This window comes from Rutilus rutilus (assembly GCF_951802725.1).
Source record: "Rutilus rutilus genome assembly, chromosome: 6".
Classification (NCBI taxonomy): Eukaryota; Metazoa; Chordata; class Actinopteri; order Cypriniformes; family Leuciscidae; genus Rutilus; species Rutilus rutilus.
Genome location: NC_140214.1, coordinates 21856438 through 21877492, shown reverse-complemented (window position 1 = coordinate 21877492; position 21055 = coordinate 21856438). Strand labels below are relative to the sequence as shown.

Genomic DNA, 21055 nt, shown 5'->3' with positions numbered 1-21055 from the left:
GGAGTTTGGGAATGGCCATAAACACGATTTCTTTTCCCTCTAATGGGAACAACCAGCAGCCACTCAGAATTGACAGATCCAGTTTTTACCCTGAGGGATATCATACTACCTTGAACGGCTAATATTACTCTAAATAGTGCAATTTAAAAAATTCCTACTAATTTTGGGTAATATCAATAATCATCATTAGATGAGCTATTTATGTCTAGAGCCTGGTCTAAAAAAACAAATTAACAGAAAAAGAATAATTCTGTTGAATTAATGCTGGCAGCACACCAGAGAACGGGGTCAACACGTTGACTGAATTATCTAAGAAAGCATGTCTATTGATGTGGATTTAGGTGTTGCCAAAACCGAAAATGCAGAATGGGAACCTGCTGATAAAAGCATTGTTGGGCATTTATGCAATATCTGACCCCTCTTTTTCTCATGTCTCATAGGTTGTTTTGTGGCACTGGTTTCCCAATGGCCTCACATCCTCGGCTAACAGACAGCCACATTTCCGATCAATTTAACATGTAGTTTCACAGTGTTGTTGTGTGGACTATTTACAGTTGGCAGCTTGTGTGAACTTGCTTTTTGCAAGTCATCATAAGGACAAGATATTACTCATCTCCAGACTGCCAAACCATGTACTCTCCATCAGCTTTTTGTGTGAATTGTAAGCTGCGTTTTGATTCACAAGTATTCTACATATTGTGCAATGTTTCCTACGCACTGATCAGGGGGTAATTTCGAAATTTACTTAAAGGAATTGTTCTGAAAAACTGTAAACTCTGTCATCTACTCGCCCTCAAGCTGTATGAATTTCTTTCTTGTCGGTAACCAAACAGTTGATTGTACCCCATTGACTTCCATAGTATTTTAAAAATTTTTCCTACTATGTGTATTGTATTATATTATGTATGGTATTGTATACTATAATATAATATCATTTTATATATATATATATATATATATATTACACACACACACACACACACACACACACACACACACACACACACACACGTATATATAAAATACACTAGCATTCAAAAGTTACTCTTCGACAGCGATGCCATTGAACTTTCATTTTGCAGTAGCTCTGTATATTTTAAAGATGCCTGCGCGCATGTTTCTCTGGCGCATAAGGTCTATTAAGACCAGGGTATGTGCGGTCTTGAAAATGAGTCACATTGTGTGGAACACCACTCATGTATGCTAATGTGACGGTTGATTTTTGTCTGAGTTTGAAGTCTCACCGTCTGTCAGTAGTTCTCACTGGAGCGGTAACAACAGAAAACATCCATACACACAATACTGATTTTATCCTTAGAGCAATGTCATCTCTAAAGATATCACTCCCCTTTCACCGTTTTATTGTAACCGCTTTCTGTCGGACAACGGTTGGTGATTGTGAGCAAGCTTTTGATGTTTAGGGTCACAAACTCAACCAGGTGGTGTTTGGGTGAAGAATGGCACAACAATATGGCTTGTCCTTTGTCTACATTGACCCTTTATTTTGTGTGTTTTTTTTATTTAGGTGTTAGATGGAGTGTTGGATTTGAATCTCACACTTGGTTGGGTGCTGCTCATGAGAGATTGTACACAGCAACAGTTGTGTGATGGAGGACACCAGGGGTTTTTGTGTTTGTGTGAGCTGAGAAGCAATTAACTTGCTGCTGGAAACAGTGTGTTGTTTATTAAAGTCAACATAGAATCACAGTTTATTTACTTGATACGTGTTCCTGTTGTTATTGTGAATGATTCATCAGTGCACATTGTAATAAAACAATCTGTCTCCATTTATCTGCTCTGCCTCTGCAACAACTCTCCTTTCTGGGTGATGTCAAGTCTTAATTTTTAACCCTTACTCTACTAATATGAAGTCCATGCCCCCATCTTCAGTTAGTTCCTGATAGATAAAATCCTTCTTTTTAAATTTTTTTTTTATTAATACTTTTTCACTGTAGATACAGCACATTATGTAAAATGAGTTGCGAATAAAGAAATGTCACAAATACCTCGATTATGCAATCAGAGTATTATTGACACATGTGCTTGTACATTTTCTGACCATAAACTCTGCTCTCTTTAGGACCCTGCAGAATATTTGAGCTGGTGGAACTCGTGGGCAATGGCACATATGGTCAGGTGTACAAGGTAAGAAACTTTCATTGTATTTTTGTAAATAATCACTTTTCCATAATTTTTGTTTGCACATAGTGGTTCCCTTATGCTTGGGGCCCAGTGAGGCTACCAATTCAACTCTGCGTGACACGGTCACCATTGACTTTTATTAGAATGGAAGAGAGCTGCATCAACGGTCAGCTTAACATACATTTTTTTTGTTCCACGAAAGAAACTCCTACAGGTGAGGTTGATTTTTGGGTGAACTTTCCCTGTAGCCCAGAAATGAGCTGGGATCTCCTGATAGAGTATTAAACAGTTCAGTCAGACCAGGTCCTTGCACAGCCCACACAGAACAGCATGTGGCCACAAAGCTGCTCCATGCTGTGGAACCAGGACATATGCTGGGGAGGAGGAGGAGGCAAGAATGAAGAGAGGGGTGGCCATGAGATAGTGGGGGAAGCAGCGGAAGAAGAGAGATGAGAGTTGGCTCTATGCAGGAGTTAGCAGATAGAGCCTAAAGAAGCTCTTTAGTGGGTGGAATGTGATAAGAGAGTGTCTGATGTGCATGCGTCTATCTTCGCCTTGAAGCTGCAGACAGACACACACGTTAACAGATTTGCGGAGCAAGACGATCTGTGCTCAGACGGGGAGGTGAATCTCTTCCGCTCTGCTGCTTTCTGCTTTCCTCTGTCGCTCCAGTTTGCCCTTCACGTCTCAGACATGCACAGCAGGACTGAGTGCACAGGTGTGCGAGGATGAACCTGGGTTGGTGTACTATAAGCACATCTCATCCACTTCAGCTACACCTTTCTGCACTATCGTTAATGTCCCTTGCTTTGGATCCATACGGCACGGGGAATTATTTTACCCTAACTGTTAAAATGAGATAGACAAGGCCTACTGGAAGTGAAGGTCATTCAGTCCTTGTGTTTATAGAGGTAACTGCAAAATGCCATCAGTTCATCTAGTCAGTTTTTGAAAGTAATAATGGCAGTGTTTGGTGTTTTTAGCTCCCAACGGCGCCTTCCAGGCAGCGAGGGGATGGGTAGGTTTAAGGTTGAGGTTAGGGTTAGCTGCCTGGAAGGAGCCATTGGGGGCTAAAAACACCATCGAGCAAGAATGGCATGATGATTCAGGGGCTGTGTGAGAGGGATTTGAACCTGTTCATGAAACTATCACTTACCCAATTGAGCAAGTGCAGCATTTATACCATTGATTCAGTTTGCATTAGCGTAGAGTTTCTCTTGAAAAGGGATGTCCAATCCTTCTCCTGGAGGGCCAACATCCTTCTGAGTTTGGCTCCAGCACACCTGCTTGCATGTTTTAGTAATCCTAAAGACCTTGATTAGTTTCAGGTGTGTTTAATGTAGGCTGGTGCTGGTGACCCTCCAGGAGCTGGATTGGACAACCCCTGCTTCTAATCAAACAAGGGGTCATGCAAAGTCTGTTTAAACACCTTTTCAATTTTATTTCATTTTGAGTGCCAAGTTATTGGTTGGAAATGTGACTTAGTAAAGCAGGGGTAGCTCCTGGATCCTGCAGAGTTCAGCTCCAACCCTTTTCAAATACAGCTAAACTAGCTAGTGAAGGTTTTCAGAATTTTCTTGAAAGTAACAGATAGGTGTTGGAACTGAAGTCTGTCGGAAGGTAGACCTCCATGAGCAGTGTTGGCTACCCCTGTAGTAAAGAAATCTGTTTAGATTATGGGTAGCTAACCTTGTTCCTGGAGGGCTGCCCTGCAGAGTTTAGCTTCAACCCTAATCAAACATGCCTGAACCCACTAATCAAGGTGTTCAGTATTACTTGAGATTAACAGGCAGGTGTATTACAGCAAGTTTGGAAATGAAGTCTGCAGGAAGGTTATCCTCCCGGAGCAGGGTTGGCTACTCCTGGTTCAGACACTTTATTTTAAAACTGTCGCTAAAACTAGCAGAATTTTTCAGTTTAGCCTCAGGGCAGGTGAAGTTGTTGCCAGGGCAAGTAAACATTTATTAAAAGGCTGTTGGCTCAGAAAATCTGATGCTAACATGTATTGTCCTATTGTTTTGAGATTGTATGCAGTGTAAGAAAGCATAGGGCGGTCATTTCGGCTGTCCACACCACAGGCAGTCGATGTAAGATCTGCCTGGTGAGACACAACCTCCAGTGAGCACCTTTCATCATCTCATTCATAATAGAGCAGCAGCAGCTCCTCCAGTTCATGGAAAGACAAGTCTGCAGACGTATCCCTGAGGTCTGACTGTCACCAACTTTCCTACACTGAGACTGCATTTTGGTGTGGGTCACTAATTCCATTCTGTCACATCCAGTTTATAATGAAGCCATCTCTGTTTTTCCCCTTCCTCCATCTCTGTCTGTCTTTTTATCTGAGACTCTGGTCTCAATATACTGGTTGGTCAGACAGGATCTGATATAGCTGAATTGCATGCTACTTAATAGGTTTATAGCTGTTGTCTTTTTATAGACCCTGTCTGTTCATAGCTTATACTATGCCTCTTTTTTCTCTCTTAGCTCAAGCTCACCAGGACAGCTGTAGTTAGTGGTCTCAAAGAAAACTAAAAATGGGACAGCAATTTATTATCTTGAGTTAGGCTGACGGAGTTCAAATATTGGGAGACCAAAAAAAAAGTGTATATATTTTACAGCAACGGATGATGATGATAATTTATTATTATTATTTTTATTATTTCTTTGTTTTTAAAGTCACATCTCAGGATGAGTCCTAAAGATATCAAAATAAGAGATCTAGGGTTGTATGTCTCATTTCATGGCTTTTATGGGTGCTCACAAGCACCCTCATACCCTTTTGCATAGCTCTCAACAGTGCTGTCTACTTAGGCCTGCTGCCCGGTCCAAATTGTCGACACAGAAGAGGCTTTAGGTCCCCACTTGGATCAGGACCCTTGAAGGAGAATTGAGGTTTAGTTGATGTTGAGGAGTTTGTTTGCCTTAAGATTTTCAGCTCTGCTTGGGACTGTACTACTTTTGTTGCAGGAGAAGAAGCTCTTTGGACAAAAAGAGATGTGGGCACTTCTGAAAGTGGCTCAGTAACTGCAGTGGCTCACCTGAGAGCAGAATCCTGGTGCTCTCGAGTTATTTTGGATGACATTGACCTATTTTTGGCTTTGCTGCGGGATAAAAATATCTCTATCTAAATGTCTTCTTGTGCAGTAGAGACACCTTGTCTGAGCAGAGGCACCAGCTCTAAAGATCTGTGTAGAAAAGCTCTCAACTCCTTTTCTTTTTTCCTTTTTTCTTTTCTATTCTTTATTTATGTCTTATTCTTTGTCACAATATGTGGCAATCAGATTAATGCCTGCAGGTTAAATATGTCTGTGTTATTGTTTTTGTCTAATATTTCTAAATCTTGTTCGAAGTGCAGTCATGAAAAATGCGGTCTATGAATTCAAATTTACTTTCTTTTTTTTTTTTCAAGCAATGGACTTTCATTGAACTTATGATTTGAGATAAGAATCTTGTTTACAGTCTCATGTCTTTCACAGATAATCAGGTAAATGTCAAGTAATTTGTGTTAAACCAAACATCACCATGTCATGCTTGGATTGCATGATAATCTCATTTACATCTGTTTGTGAGCAGCCTAGATAAAATTCCAGCATTCAATTTTTTTTTATTAGACCATTATAATGCAGTTTTAAAATTCCCCTTTCTCCATGCACGTAAGAGCCTTTGAAACGGGTCGGACTAATGCCCGTTGACGTTGAAATAAACCACATCATGTCACATTGACTCATGCAACTCATGAGGGTGATGATCCTGGGTGGAGCCACGATACCAGAACTGAACGCTTTTGCCTTGTTGGTTTGTTATGTTGTTGTTTCAACTGACGATGACTCAGATTCTTACCGAGCTTGTATATCTGTGTTGGTTTCGGGTCTGTAGGGTGATGTCTGCTATGAACATGACTGAGAGACTTTGGTCCAGATTCCACAATTGTGATGGCATGCTAATTTATGGTGTACCCTTTGTTGACTAATTAGGTCTCTTTATCCAAAGACAGAAACCAACATATTCTCTTTCTCTTTATGTTCTGATTCAGCCAATAATATTTTGTAATTTTCAACAGCAATTTGGATACCACAATCTTTATATAAAAAGTTGCAATTGTTTACTATTTCCCAAGTAAACAATTCTTCAAAATTTTAGGTAATTATTCAAGACGGGTAAAGCCAGCAAAAAAAAGAAAACAAAATGGAGCAAGTTAAAACAATAGTGCAAATATTTTTAATATATCTGACAGCAGTACCAAGTGTTCAAGTAGACATTCAGAAATTGAAAAAATACAAACATTACATTTTATTAAATCCTATTTATTTAAGAACTAAGATCATTAAACGTTCACTTTCAGTCACTTTTTGTCATCCCAAGAAGGAAATTGTTAGCAAATATAGAAAATGATTAACTGACATTGTAAGCATGTCCAAACTCAGTCCTGGAGGGCCACTGTCCTGCAGAGTTTAGCTCTAGCCTGCCTCAACACACCTTCCTGGAAGTTTCTAGAATGCCTATTAAGACCTTGATTATCTGGTTCAGGTGTGTTTAATTGGGGTTGGAGCTAAACTCTGCAGGACAGTGGCCCTCCAGGAGCAGGATTGGACATCCCTGGTATACATTTTATTCTTTCTAAATATATTTTAGTTTTACAGCTAATCCTTTTTTTTTTTTTTTTATGAATCCAATTTCCACGTGATTTTACGTGGGTTCTTAAGGCATATTATTGTATGTGTATTAGGCTTAAACTGTAAGTGGAAAATTAAGTCATCACAATTATTATTTTTTTTGACAATTAATTCAGGCAAATTACAATTGTAAGTAATGTTGATTGGTTGCTTTCAGAGTTTAACTCTATGGTTTTCCCCCCCTCTAATCTAGGCCCAACTTATTGTTTAACATCCTAGTTTAAAGCTGCTGACAGACTGTCAGTATTCAAGTAGCATTAGCAGTCAGCCACAGGTCACTTGATCTCACCATGCTCCGTTAACGTCTGTGAACAGTGTGAATCTGCCAAAGCTTGTTTCACAATGGTACGTGTTTCAGTCAGATTAGCATTATCTAATCTTTCACTATAATGCTCAAGCAGTCATATGATTTTGTAAGTCTGTTGGAGCAGTAATTTTTTGACTTGACGTGACACTGTTTCTGAAACCAGCTCTGCTTTGGTATGATTATTGATGAATCATAGGTGAAGCAAACATTTACATGCTGCATTTTTAAATAAGTTGTCTCAAAGTGTCTTCTTTTTTTTTTGCTGGTTATAATTACATTCCAGAATTACATCAGTAATATAAAAACTGCTATTTGTTAGTCATAATGTCCTTAATTCCCTCTTAATTTGAGGGTTGATATGCTGCCAAACATGCCTAAATATTTAGATTAGTTTAATTTTAGAGACTTAATATTAACACTTTTATATTCACAGTTCAATCATGACCAGATTAAACAATAATATTAAACATTTTCTTAATTTTATTCATCATATTTTAAATGTTTAATATGTTGGGGTGTGGTTTGTCATGCCTATACTTGTCCTTGGCAAAAACCAACTCTTGAAACAGTCTCCTTGCTAAATCACCAACCAGATGGTCCACTGGAGAACGACATTTGTGCTAAGGGAAACCAGGTAGTTGTTTTTCTGTAACGTATTTTACCAGAACCGTGCCCATACAGGAAAGTGTGTTCTGCCCGTGACGTTAATAACGGTTGCGCATACTTGTGTAATTAAGCATGGCCTAATTATAGCAATTTTAGAAACATGTGCACAGGTACGAGAAATGGCACAAAGTAGAGCACTGCGAAATTAACTCCTCTCCCATCATTTGATTTCCTTGAATACTACCAGTCAAAAGTTTGGGGGGCTTTGACTGAATTTGAGTAGCTGGCATAAAATACTTTTAGTGAGGTTCACATGTCCTGTAGCCTGGATGCCAGCCGAACTTAACCCCGCCCACAAAATTTTTAGGTCGGGAAGTTCGGTCTGGACTCGATCCGTTGAGGAGCTATTATGCCCGAACAAAAATTGTTCGGACCAATCAAATTGTCAGGGCGGGCTTTATACGATGATGGACAGATGAGCAACGTAATCATCTACGTCACCAACGAGCGCTTTGGTTGAATTCGTTATGACTGCCGCTGGAGAATTGAGATTTCACGAGTTCACACTTACAAATAAGTCAGATAGAATAAATGCATATTTGGCGTGCTGTCCGAGGAGAGGCTCCGGGATCGGTATTCGGCCCGAACCCAAAGTACTCTCTGAATTTGTCTGAAAGAGCTTCTGGGTGGATTTCTTCTTTATTTCCCCCTCTCTCTTTGTGTGGTCTGCTGAACCATCCTTCTAGACAGTCTCATTGTATTTATATCATCATGGGGGATAACATTTGCAGTTAGATTTATTAGCTCTGGCCTACAACCATCAATCTTGCTCCTAAAAAAACACACATTTAATCTCGTTCTCATTCTGTCCTCCTTTTTGTAAGTTAATTCCCTTTATTCCACAGTTCTCAGAAACAGAACTTGTGTCCTTCTAATACATATTTCTCTTTTTCTTCATCTGACTGACTTATGTGGTTAAACACGCTACTACTTTTATATATAGTGATGTCGAATCGCTAGAAGTTCTGAAGATAGAAAAGATTGTTAAATCTGAATAATTTAAAGCTCTTCCTCAGAGCCCGCTGAATATTTCATGGGGCTTTTCAGTGCTGAGGTTCTGCTCTAACACACATATTTGCTTGTGTATGTTGCCTGTTGCTAAAATTCTACTAGAGGGAATGATGAGCTCATGCGGGGAAGCCTTGTTTAATTACAATTCTTACCCTGTAAATAATTCATGCCACGATAACATGGGAGAGGCGGTGGAGAACAACGAAGACATGGAGGAACCGAAGAGGAGGTGGAGGAAGAATGTTGGTTTTGCTTCCTTGGTTTAGTTCGTGTCTAACTAGGATGTGTTGGAGGCAGCTCCCTGGGGGGGCGAAGGCAAATGAGGCATTCGTGGTGTTGGAGGCAGGCCTGTGATGAGGGGTGATTAAGCTGCCGATTGCCCCACTGCTACAGTAATTAAAGCAGCTCGCTATCTCTGTTATGCTCTGCTATTTGCCCATTCATGGAAATGCATGACTGGAGGAGGAAGATGTAGTTTTAAACAGCCCGAGCTCCTCTAACCCCCTCACCAACAGGTCCCTGAATGACAGATGGTGTGCATCCTGGCATTTGCCCGCAATGCTCTAAGCACTCGGGCATGAGGCAGTGCTTCTTGTTGGCATGTGAGTTTCCTTCTCCACCTATTGAAAAACATTTCCTAATCATGAATGAACAAAGCTTATATTTCCTTATTGGTGCCTATAACTCATGAGTGGTATTTTAATTGACAGTAATGGTGAACTAATGTATTGTTGTCCAGGAATTAGGCAGAGGCCTTATGGAATAAAGAATGCATGTATTTATCTTCCTTATGGCAGTGTGTACCACCTGCTCCCCCAGCATGCTTTATTATTATTTAAATAGCTAGATTGCATATCGCCCTGAAGATTAGGGGCAGATTAAAAATGAATATGTAATCGTTTTATCCATATCCTTCATGATCGACCGCTTTCATTTGCTGATTTGGATGTGTGGATGAAGGAGATTGTATGTAATTTTTTTTTCCCTTTGGTCTGATCTGATAGCCTCACCTCCTGTGCCACTGTGCCAGCAAGAACTTTAAAGCTCTAAATTTGATAGATGTCTGTCGTGTAAGAAGCTCTTTTGAAGTCAAATACTGTTTTGAAACCGCTACAGTAAACTGAGGCTATTGAAGGGTTCTACAACATGGAAGTATGCAATTATATAATTGTATTTTTAAAATGTATTTTTTGGACATAATTATGAATGAACAATGGATATCAATCCTAAACTTAAACCAATATTTTGACACGAAATGCAACTAAAAAACTAAATCTACTGTATGTTCTAATTTATGTAGCGGGCTCTTTTATGTAACATTTGTATAATGGAGTAGAAAACATACTTTTGTAACAACGTCTCACTCATTTTGAATAATAAAAAAAATAATCTTTTTTACATGAATCATTCGAATGATTCACAAGAGTGAATTGAATCCAGCTCGCTCGCTCGCTCGCTCTAAAGCTTCGAATGCAGTAGACCTACATGTGACTATAAAATAAAATGTTTGACATGTTACATCGCTACTGGTTAGAAAATGCTGGAATAGCTACAGTTAGTATTTTGAAACCATTGCTACTTTTATTTGGTACTGCTAGTGCAGTGAGACAGAATTCCTGCTGTTCATGACACGGCACTTTTACTTCTCAAGCCAAAGCCGAGGAGGCTAATAAAATATTTAGGAGATTGTTTGGTGGTGTTTGTGTGCATGTTATTGTTAGTGCATGACTTTTGCGATTCTCCAGTCAGAGGAGAGGAAACAATTTCCCTTCTTGGTGACTGTGTTCATCACGTGGGTTTATTTTGTTTTAATGTGTCACATGAGGTTTGTGGTTGCTCAAGTAGTTTGTATTGCACCAGTCCAGCACAGCGCTTCCCCTGCGTACGTACACCATGTAAAGAGCAGTTCATGAAGAGAGATGTCTACCAGTAATTCATCTTTTTGTTTGTCTCAACCTTTTCCAGAAGATAATGAAGCATTGCTAACTTCTTAATCAGTATCTTTTTTTCCCAAGTAAAAATGTCTAAACATACTTAAAACAAGATTCTTATTTCAGAAGCACAATTGTATGAGATATCAAATTCGCAAATAGTTTTTCTTGTTTCTAAATGTAACTTTAGTGAGGGTTATTCTTAAATCATTTGACAATAGGGTGAGGACAATTTGCACAATTTTACTCCTAAATCCTGTGTTTTTTTTTTTTTTTTTTTTCATAAATTTGTAGTTTGTGTGTTTTGTTTCTCATTCCTTTACATGTGTGTAATGTGGAATTACAGTTATTGTGTCCTTATGCAGTTAATAATAGTTTATTTAGAAAGAAAAACCACAGGCCAGACTAGACCAGAAGCAGCTGACCTTGAGGAACAGTCTGGTGAAAGTCTGAGTTTCTCAATGAGTGTCTCGGCTCTATTTTGTTGTCCTTGGATGGATGCAGTGGATCACTTTTTATGCTGACTTTGCTATTCCCTTTTAAAGTGTTTTGTTATTATGAAAAGTATATAAAATATGCCGGAAGGACATTTGCTGACTTTTGGTTTTTTGCTTTTGGCTGACAACACAAAGGAAGAACCTTGATACTTCATGTGATTTACTAAACGGTATGCTTTACACCCATGACTGTGTAAACACCCTTTATGCATCACAAAGACATGGGGATTTTCTGTCATTTCTGTGCAGTGCTGGATCACTGCTAAATATCTGTGTTCTTATTGAGAGTTGCTGGATTGTGACTGGTGTCTGTGCTTCAGTGAAGAGTGAAGATGGGCGTCTGCACTGTCCAACTCCCAACTCCCGCAGGCTCTCAACTTGAAAGACAATGACGTGTCTGTGGGACTTGGTTTTTCCAGTAGTGATGATTTCATTATTGTCAAATGCTCATGAACCAGACGCCCAGGCTCTCGTTTGCAGGAACTGCAAATCATATGCTGCTGACTGATCATTAAACTGAAAACCCACCAAATTTACATGTCAGCGGAAAAGTCACCCACGTCAATACCGCTCTCCCTTAATACAGAAGTGCTCAAAATCATTATATAAAGCAATATTTTGAACAGTTATAGTGATTTATGCAACGCTCAAACAATCACAAGTTTTAAAGGGGTGGTTTACTGCCTTTTTTCTTTGCTTGATTGTGTTTATGGGCTGCAATACAACATGTCTTCGTGTTTCGTTTGTTAAAAAACGCCTTATTTTTCATAAATTTCACCTTTATTGTAAGCCGCTTCCTCCTCTGTCATTTGAACGACCGATTGACTTCCTGAGTCTATGAAACCACTCCCTCAGAAAGAGGCAATGAGCTCAGATTGGTTAGTTCGGCCGGTGTGTTGTAATTGGCTAAACTGCGTCCGGAATCTTCACGCCCATAACCTTTACGGGCGACAGTTACATGTGCTCCTGGCCCGGTCAAATGTAATCAATAGAGTCAATATTGCCTCATCAGTTTGAGCCAGAATCAGACCCAGAGAGAGGTGATGAAGAGAGTCAAGCAGAACCTCCGCAAACACGGCTCTTACTAAACGTTTCTGAATGGAAATTTTTTTTTTATTATTATTATTTTCTCAAAGAATTTCCACACGCTGATACTTGAAAATGCTACTGCTGTTTGTTAGCTTTTGAGATACGCTTTCCCCCTGATTAAACATTTAATATAACTGAATACATGACTGAGTAATACCGTTTTTTAAACATATTGTTTTATTGATAGAATGAACAACCGTTTAACTATTCACAAAACTTACCGGTAGTTTACTCAGTTTGTCGTTTTCTTTAGGTGTACATGTGATAACAGCAGCTGAAGTTTGCTGTTGCGATAATTTTTTGAAGTTTGCACACGTTTCTTATACACACAAAATAACATCGAACTAACTAGCTACTATAACCAAACAGCTTTGGCATTGGTTTGCGTTCTTGATCAAATAAAAAAAATTACATCATAAAGTAGCTATACATGGAAAATACGTTTACAAAATTTGTACATATTACAAATTCGGGTCCAAAATGTTTATACACATCTGTCATATACTAAAGCCAGCGCTGGCATTTTTTTACATCCTTGATAAAACTAAAACATTACGTCTTAAATTATACAGGCAAATACATTTAAAATGATTAAATCTTACTTGCAGGTTGTGGCCTCTGGTTTTAAAGCTGTAACTGCTTCATGTTGGAGTAATAGTTTCTTGTTGAATCCGACATTGAACTCGTGTAGATTCTGGAAGCTGTCTTCCGTAAAATGCGCAGCACAGAGAGCTAAACTACGATTGTAATTGTCAGGAACATAATCAAACTTAAATTTTAACCATTGTTGACGAACTACAGCGTCTGTAGGAAGCCTGAACACAGAAGACCTGACAGCTACAGCTCTCTCCACTATAACTCCTCCTCTTCGACAGCAGAACATGTTCCGGAGGGAGGGTTGATGTAAATGTATGGGTTAGTTACGTATAAAACCCGGGAAGTATCTCGTTGTAGTCCCATTCGAGTCGTTTTTGTAGGCATTAAACTTCCTGATTTTTAAAAGACGATATCTCCGCTTACGTTGAACTTTCAGCGCAGCAACTTTGCAGATACTGTTCATGCACCAACAGCAACATTACACAGTATTTAAAATGAAAAAAGTGAAATAGCAATCAACCACCCCTTTAATGTTTTAATTTACAATTTTTCCTTTGTGTAAGCCCCAGCCATTAGTGAGAGGAATTTCTGTTGACATTTTTGCTTGATTTCTATTTCTGTGGCATAATACTGGGTAGCTGAGCAACCATGAATTTTAATTGGTCCAAAGTCCTGCTTCACAATATTGAATGTTAGATATCGATAATGTTCTGATTGTGCAGTGGTTTCTTGTTCTGATTTGACATTGTACACTGCCTATTATTATTTATTCAATTTATTAAATGTGGAAAACATTTCTAACAGTAGTATCAGACAGTGTTTTCACACAACCTTGCTTAATTTAGCCATTCTCATTCTGTTTTGCATTATTAATCCTGTCTCAATCCAGTGGTTCTCAACCTCTTTAACTTTAATGCTCACCATTGTCCACAACAATATTCTAAGGGCCGCTTTTGTTTGTGATTTACTGGATAAGGGTTTAAAAAATGTTTTGTATTCACAATTTCTGCCTGATAAAAAGATTTTAGAGCTTGACATAACTAGAAAAATGTATATTCATTATAAATATGCCCATGTTTTTTTTTAAGATTGTATTAACATGACTTTTCCAATTCTGGAAATCACACCTTTTTTATATATTTTTTTTTAATATTTTTTTTTTATAAAGAACCTGGTTCTTCTTTAGAATTTTTAGTTTTGTCTTATTTTAATGCCACTTTTTAAATTACTTTTAATGCTATGGTTTGTCTTGTTTTAAATTCATCTTCAAAGTCATCTGGACTGGAGTCCCCTTGACAATTTGCTGCTGCCCCCTAGTGGGCCCTAGCCTCTTGGTTGAGAACCATTGGTTTAATGAAAATTTAAATGTATGTACTTTGCATAGTATACATAGTACATACTACAACCCTGCTATCACCATTTTTTGTAGTATGTTATTCTGAACTTACTGTCAGTTTTTTGTGATGTAAAAAACAAAACAAAATGTAGTTCCAGTGGCAGGACTCAGCAGTTGTGTCTCAGAGACAGGGTTTTGATGTTTCTCTTAAGATTGCAAGTAAGAACAATCTTGACAAAAATGTGGAGTAGTAACACGTCATCGCAGCGATCAATATGCTTTCCCGGCTTAATCTCATTAAGCATAAGTGCGTTTGTTTGAGTGCATGTGTGTTTGCATGTACTGTTCAGCTGAAAACAAGCTAAGCATTATGACGTGAGGCGAGTCGTGGTCAGGGTAGAACACTTCACATTATCGGCCATTAGAGCTTCTGTATTCATTCTGCGTAGAAGGATTCAAGACTTCAAAGCAAACTGCTTTCTTGAATAGCAAAGCAGAGGTACAACCACCTTCTCTCTGACTTCCTGCCATCACTGTTTCTCACCGACACTATGGAGTAATTTTAATAAATTGCTATTTTAAGCTTCACACAGTGCACTCTTCATCATAACGCTAATCCAGGTCAAATGGATTTACATTAAAAATGCATCAGGACTGACTCTCGCCTTCATTACACACATTAAGGTTATAAATTAACAACTCTTCGTCGTTGTAGGTCAAAGAACCAGAATGCTGTTGTGAATATCATGCCTTGAACCAGAGTATAAAGGGTTGTTTTGTACTGATCCTGATTAGATTAGATTTTTCTCTCTAGATTCCACACTTAACCATAATAAAAACCACAAATCTGATCCCAGTTTTGTGCAAAAGACACTAGACGCTTCTTCTCTGGCCAAGGTCGGGTCAGGCTGGCGACTGTAACTCATTGCTTGCCGGTATTGGATAATGAGTTAAACACAGGCGGGCTTGTGTTGTATGCAGGGCTTTGTAACGTGTGATTAATGACGTCTCATGACTGAGATGTACAGTAAATCCGAGCTTTTTAAATGGACATCTTGTGAGAGATGACCGCCACCGTTGTGTATAGCTTTCTGCTCACACTGCCTTTGAATTGCAGCATTCATGGCCAGGCGTAAGGATCTGAGAGTGTGGGAATGGTGGGAGGAGACCGTTTGTGTTGTGAATTGTGTGTTAGGTGCTGTATGGTATTTATTTATTTATTAATTTTTTATTTTTTTTTATGGATGGTGGCGAGTAAAAGAAAGCCTATGGGTAGAGGGTAGAGATAAAGGGAATGGAATCAGGATATGTTGCAGGCTGGACACGAATCTGCTCTGTTTGCTTTAGCACCAGGCCAACAAAAAAATTTATTTCAGAATTTTAAATTCAGACAAGACAAAGTAACAAAGTACTGAAATACTAGGACATTATATTTGTCTGTGCATTAATTTTTGTTCAGTCATTTGTTTGCTTGTTCATTTGTTAGTTTTATTCGTTTATTTATTTGTATGCTCAGTTCTAAAATACTTAAAGGGGTCATGACATGGTTTTTGTTTTATTATGTTCCCTTAGGTGCAATTATAGTATTACTATAGTTTTTTGGACAAAAAAAACTTTTAAATTTGAGTGATTTTATGACCTTTTCCCACCCTGTTTCTCATCCTCTGATTCAAAAAGTTTGTTTTGGGGGTGTTTCCCGTTCAGTGTTAACGCCCACTGTTATGATTGGCTATGAATACATTACTTACAGTTTGCGGCGTCGTTGTTGGGCCCAGAATAGTTGGCACGGCCTGATCTTTAGGCAAACGTTTTTTCCATCATCATAACTGCGATTTGTTCTCAAAACATTCATCCTTGAAATGTAGAGAACACAGCTTAAATTAACACTGCCGTGACTGGGACGTCCGCAAAAAAAAAAAAACTGCACCCTGACGTCTGGATCGTTCAGCGGCGTATTCAAACATTTTGTTTGTCCACAGCCAGGAACAGCACATTTGCGTGGCATCGCAATCTTCTCGTAAACAGACCCACTCGCTGCACGTCGACTGAACACCTGTGGGCGTGACAACGATGCGATGATGCGAAATGAGGCGTAGTTGTCTTGCGCTGGAGGCGGTCATATGCAAACGACTGGTACGTCACTTCGTACCGTGACGTCACGTCTTACCATGGATCCCCAACGAGCTGTAATTAGAGCTTGATTAAATAAATGCTTCGTTTATAATGGGCAGGACGTCTTAAGTTATGAAACTTGCAGGAAGTTTTAATGATACAAAGACCTCTTATATACCAAAAGATCAAGGTAAATTTGGTTTCTCATGTCATGACCCCTTTAACTGGCTAGAAATTGGCTTTGTGAGTGCAATCTCTGTAAAAGAAGTTTAGAATTCTTATCCAAAAAATCAAAAGCAGCTGGAAAGGTAATGTAAATTATTAGGTCAAAGGTGTGGAATCTGTGAATTGTAGCATAGAATCTGGATGCACACTATCCGTGTTGCATGCTTTATATAGATGCGTGTGGATGATTGGAGATGGCAGGTGTATGTGGTGCACTAACCCACCTGGCACTGAAGCCCACATCAGATTTGATGCCCATTAACCCAGTTATGCCTTGATCCCCTTAGGCCATTTTAACGGTCTTGCCATTCCAGCTCTCTTATCGCCAACCAAGGTTCAATTAGCAGAGCTTGATGTCAATAACCTCAATGCTCCTCTCCTCTCCTCATCCTCTTTCTCTTCTCCCGTCGTTTCCCATCAATATTCACTGTCTTTTAAAAAGCTATTTAGGTCTGGCCCTTTCAAGCCTTCAGATAACCACCATGCCTACAGATTTGACCCCTGATCGACTGATGACACTTTCCTTTTACTTTCCTTTTACTTCAGTTTCTGTTTATCTTCATCTTTGTTTGGCTGTTAACATCATAACAGCACAATCTGTTCCACAGGTGTCAGTTGAATTGTGTGTATTGGAATGTATCCTGGAATGGAATTGGAATGTATCCTGAAAAATTTGCTAGTATGATTTGAACTGATAACTCATGGCAACATTTTTGATTTGAGAGCCACTGCGTAGGTTTATCTCAATATAGTTTATAGTTCCATCAAAAAGGAAAATTGCCGTTATTTACTCACCCTCATTATCGTTCCAAACCTATATTCTTGTGTGAAACAGAATACATTTTATTTATTTTTTTTCAATACAATGCAAGGCACTGGGGTCTAAAACACTGGATCCCACTGATTTATTTTTACGGACAAAGGTTTGGAATGCTAAAATTTAAATTTTGGTTTGACCTGTCGTTTAAAATTTCAGTCGGTTTCTCACATGGTTATAGTATAGCTTCAGAGGACTTCATAGTGCACAAGTAAGTTGAATGACTTTCTTAATATCACCTCCTTGAGCTTAACAGCCTGTAAAGGCCAGTTCACACCAAGAACGATAACTATATTAGCATCCATACCAACGCATGATAATGTTCCGTTTATTATAAGTGTGTGTTGCAGTTTTTCATCTGATGTTTTAAATAAGCAGGATGGGTTGTGATTGGCTGTCAATGTTTTTAACTTTCATCAGCTGGAATTAAAATCGTTCTGAAAGTGATTCCAACAATATCGTTCCTCTTGTTATAGTGGTGTGGACTTCCTTATTATTCTCATAGAGTTAATATTATTAAAACTTTATTGTTATAGTTATCGTCCTTGATGCAAACAAGTTTGAATTAGACTACAGTATAATGGCGCCGTGTGTTCGATTTCATGTGCAACCAGCAAAGACAACTCAATAGAATTGTTTGTGTGGACGTTGTTTTTGGTTTCTTTCACTGTGGTGTGTGTTATTGATTTTAATTTTAATTTTACATTTTTTATCATATTAAATTTAGAGCTCACAAATTGAATTTCTTTTTCAGTGTTGCTGTTGGTTCACTGGTGGGAAAGGAAACGCTGCTTTTCTTCTGTACCTTTTCTCTGTACTCTTCTAGGGCAGAGTGCCTCGGCTATGTAAATGTATTCCATCATTCCGTTGACCTCCCAGGACTGCCGAAGCATGTCATTGCTTTTCTCAGCCTGCCTCGCGCTCTCTCCCTCATCTGTCCGAACAGGCCACCTCTCCCCACCTGCAGACATCATGTTGGTTGTTTGACAGGCCTGCTGGCAGGGTATTGCACAGGAACCTCATCTGCAGCCTGTCTTCCTCAGAGGCTTCTGACATGAGCTCCAGACACAAGAGCGCATAACTAAACAGTCACGCAGAGAAAGCTTTCCCTCTGCAAGCGCATTCATTACATGCCAAGAAAGGGTCACCCTGCCGTGCCGTTTTTGGTAGTACGGTCATGTCTTGTGTCTATACGGTTTGGGATAATGGAGAAATCTGTGATAACGGCAAATCGGTCTCATCAGGAATTTCCTGTTCACCCGTCCCGTGTGTTTTAAAAGTGGGTGTTGTTGTTGTGTGGAACCCTCATGGAATCTGCCCTGTGACTTCCACAATACCTGCTCTGTAAGGGTATGTTTACACGACAACGATGTACTAAAAACAGATGACAACGTTATCAAAACGATCTCCTTTCACACGGATCTGCAAAAATGACTATAAAGGCTGTTTTATGCATGCCAGGCCAGTAGTTGGTGATGTCACTGTCAAGAACCTCCTCGCGAACATGTAATACGCATGCGCATGACGTCACCGTTTCACAAATTCACATTTTTGTTATTTACACGGAGACTGTAAAGGCATCGCTTTCAAAACCTTGCACTTTGAAACCCATTTTCAAAACGCCGTTGTCGTGTAAATGAACGGCCAAAACTAAAACTAAAGGTTTCACAGTGTTTTGTTTTGTTGTCTGGTACTGACCCTGCTGGTATAGAGTACTGAAGGTGTTTCAGATCCCAGCAGACCTTGAGTTCCTCCTGGATTAGCTGGGCTCTATGCTGCCCTCTGACCAGAAAAGAGGATTGAATTATGCTGTAAATTGAATCTAGCCACAGTATGTTATTGTGTGTTGTAAGTTTGTCATTTTGCTCTATGCCATAGAAAAAGTTTATCCTCAAAAAAAGCCATTATCCCCAAAGCTGTTTAAAGAGGAGTAAATTAGGAGAAATTATAGAATGAGTAGTTTAATAATTTAATAATTAAAATGTAATAAATATATTGGTGTTGTCACCATATCGGTTATCAGACGGTTCTTCTTTCCAATATCAGTCGATGGAAATAATTATTGGTTGTATCTGGCATAATTGTAAAATTGGTGTGTCCCTGAAATTGAGAAAAAGTCTTAATATAAAGAAAAGTCTTAATATAGTTTTTATGTAGTAGTATCTGTAGTACACAATATTACAGGCACTCACCCTTTAGCCATGTCTGTATATACAAGAGCTTATTTTGCAAAAGTAACATTTACTAACATCATTTGTTCCCTCTATTTACAGTGTGAGTGTGCTTGTCTGGTTGTGCTTGCTTAGTATAAATACCAAAAACATCACCTGAAGTACATTTGCTGGATAGGTGCGAATGAGCCTTCAACAGCCACTTTGGGGCCTTTCTGGGCCCTCCAGCTGCAGAGGGGCTCCAGATGATGACTGAGGAGCCGAGCCTGATTAGATCACTTGATATAACCTCCAACACTGCTTGAGAGGAAAAGAGGCATTTCTGTGATTGCTTATAGGATGACATCTCCTCCACACTATCTACCATTTCAAGGTCCTGTGGGTCTCTTGTATAGTAAGTGGGTTTGGTTATTTGCCCTAGTAGTTGTTCCAAGTCCGACCCGGCTGCTGTAAATGCTGTCTTTGAGTGCACGTCTGTCCCCGTGGATGTCCAGCAGCGTGCTAAGTGAAAAATGCGCCTCGCTCAGCGTTCGTTTTCTGCTGCGGCGGATGAAAAATGGAGTGTCTAAAGTCCCCGAAGAAGTTGATCCTATTGTAAATGTCAAGAGAAGTCGGCGAGTACATCACTTGACAAATAGCGCATGCAAAATTTGACACTTCCGCCTTCAAAACGGCTGTCATAAGGAGTTGACCTTGCGTTTTATAATGCAAGTCAAAATGCATAAGAATAATGTTTCATGCCCTCACAGCCAGCCAGTCATTGTAGTACTTTGGGAGACAATGGGCAGAGCAGTAAATCAATAGAAACATGACTATTGCCGTGGCAACCAGCTCCAACAAGTGGCTGGCATTTAGCTTGTTTGTTCCTGTGAGAACCAATTGATTCCAGATTGCGTATTCAACTCATTGTCTGATCTGTCGGTTTAGTGACGTACAGCGTAGCACAATATGAATACTTGATTTTGATCAGCTGGAAGGCGTGCAATAAAACCGTTTAGTGCACAGGTAGTTCCAAGTCAGTTTAATCACAGTTTGATATTAATGCGCTGTTTTCATTGAAGTGCACACACACATACGCCACTAGCACACAGAGGGCGGAGTTCATTCAAATAAATCTTACGCACTACTTTATCTCTGTGTCTGATTGAAAGCGGGCAGAATGCTAGAGCTAACGAGGCGTAACTGATGAAATTAACCTTCAATTTTACCCTTACAGTCAAATGTTTGCGCTGTAAACATCAATATTAGCAGCTTAAGTTGTCAATGCTGGCAAATGACCATGGTGTAAGCAGGTTAATCCACGGCTAGATGTGTATTAAACCATTTTAATGCACTTTGCGGAGGCAACCACCCTCCACTTTGCGTCAGGCGTTTCTTTGCCTCCACGTCGCAGGTTGGTTTCTTCAAGAAACAGTTCTTCTGGATTCAGTCTGTCAATTTTTTTGTGTGTTTCTTCATGTAATCACAGACAGACTCTGGTG

General features: G+C 39.2%; 1 protein-coding gene across 1 annotated transcript in view; it reads left to right on the top strand.

Annotated features, from left to right (window-relative positions):
- Positions 1 to 21055, top strand: part of tnika (TRAF2 and NCK interacting kinase a) — an 85732-nt gene that overhangs the window by 5972 nt on the left and 58705 nt on the right. Inside the window, 2 exon segments of the mRNA XM_084412158.1 lie at positions 2081 to 2087; positions 2090 to 2145. Coding sequence (XP_084268284.1) covers positions 2081 to 2087; positions 2090 to 2145 — 63 coding nt within the window.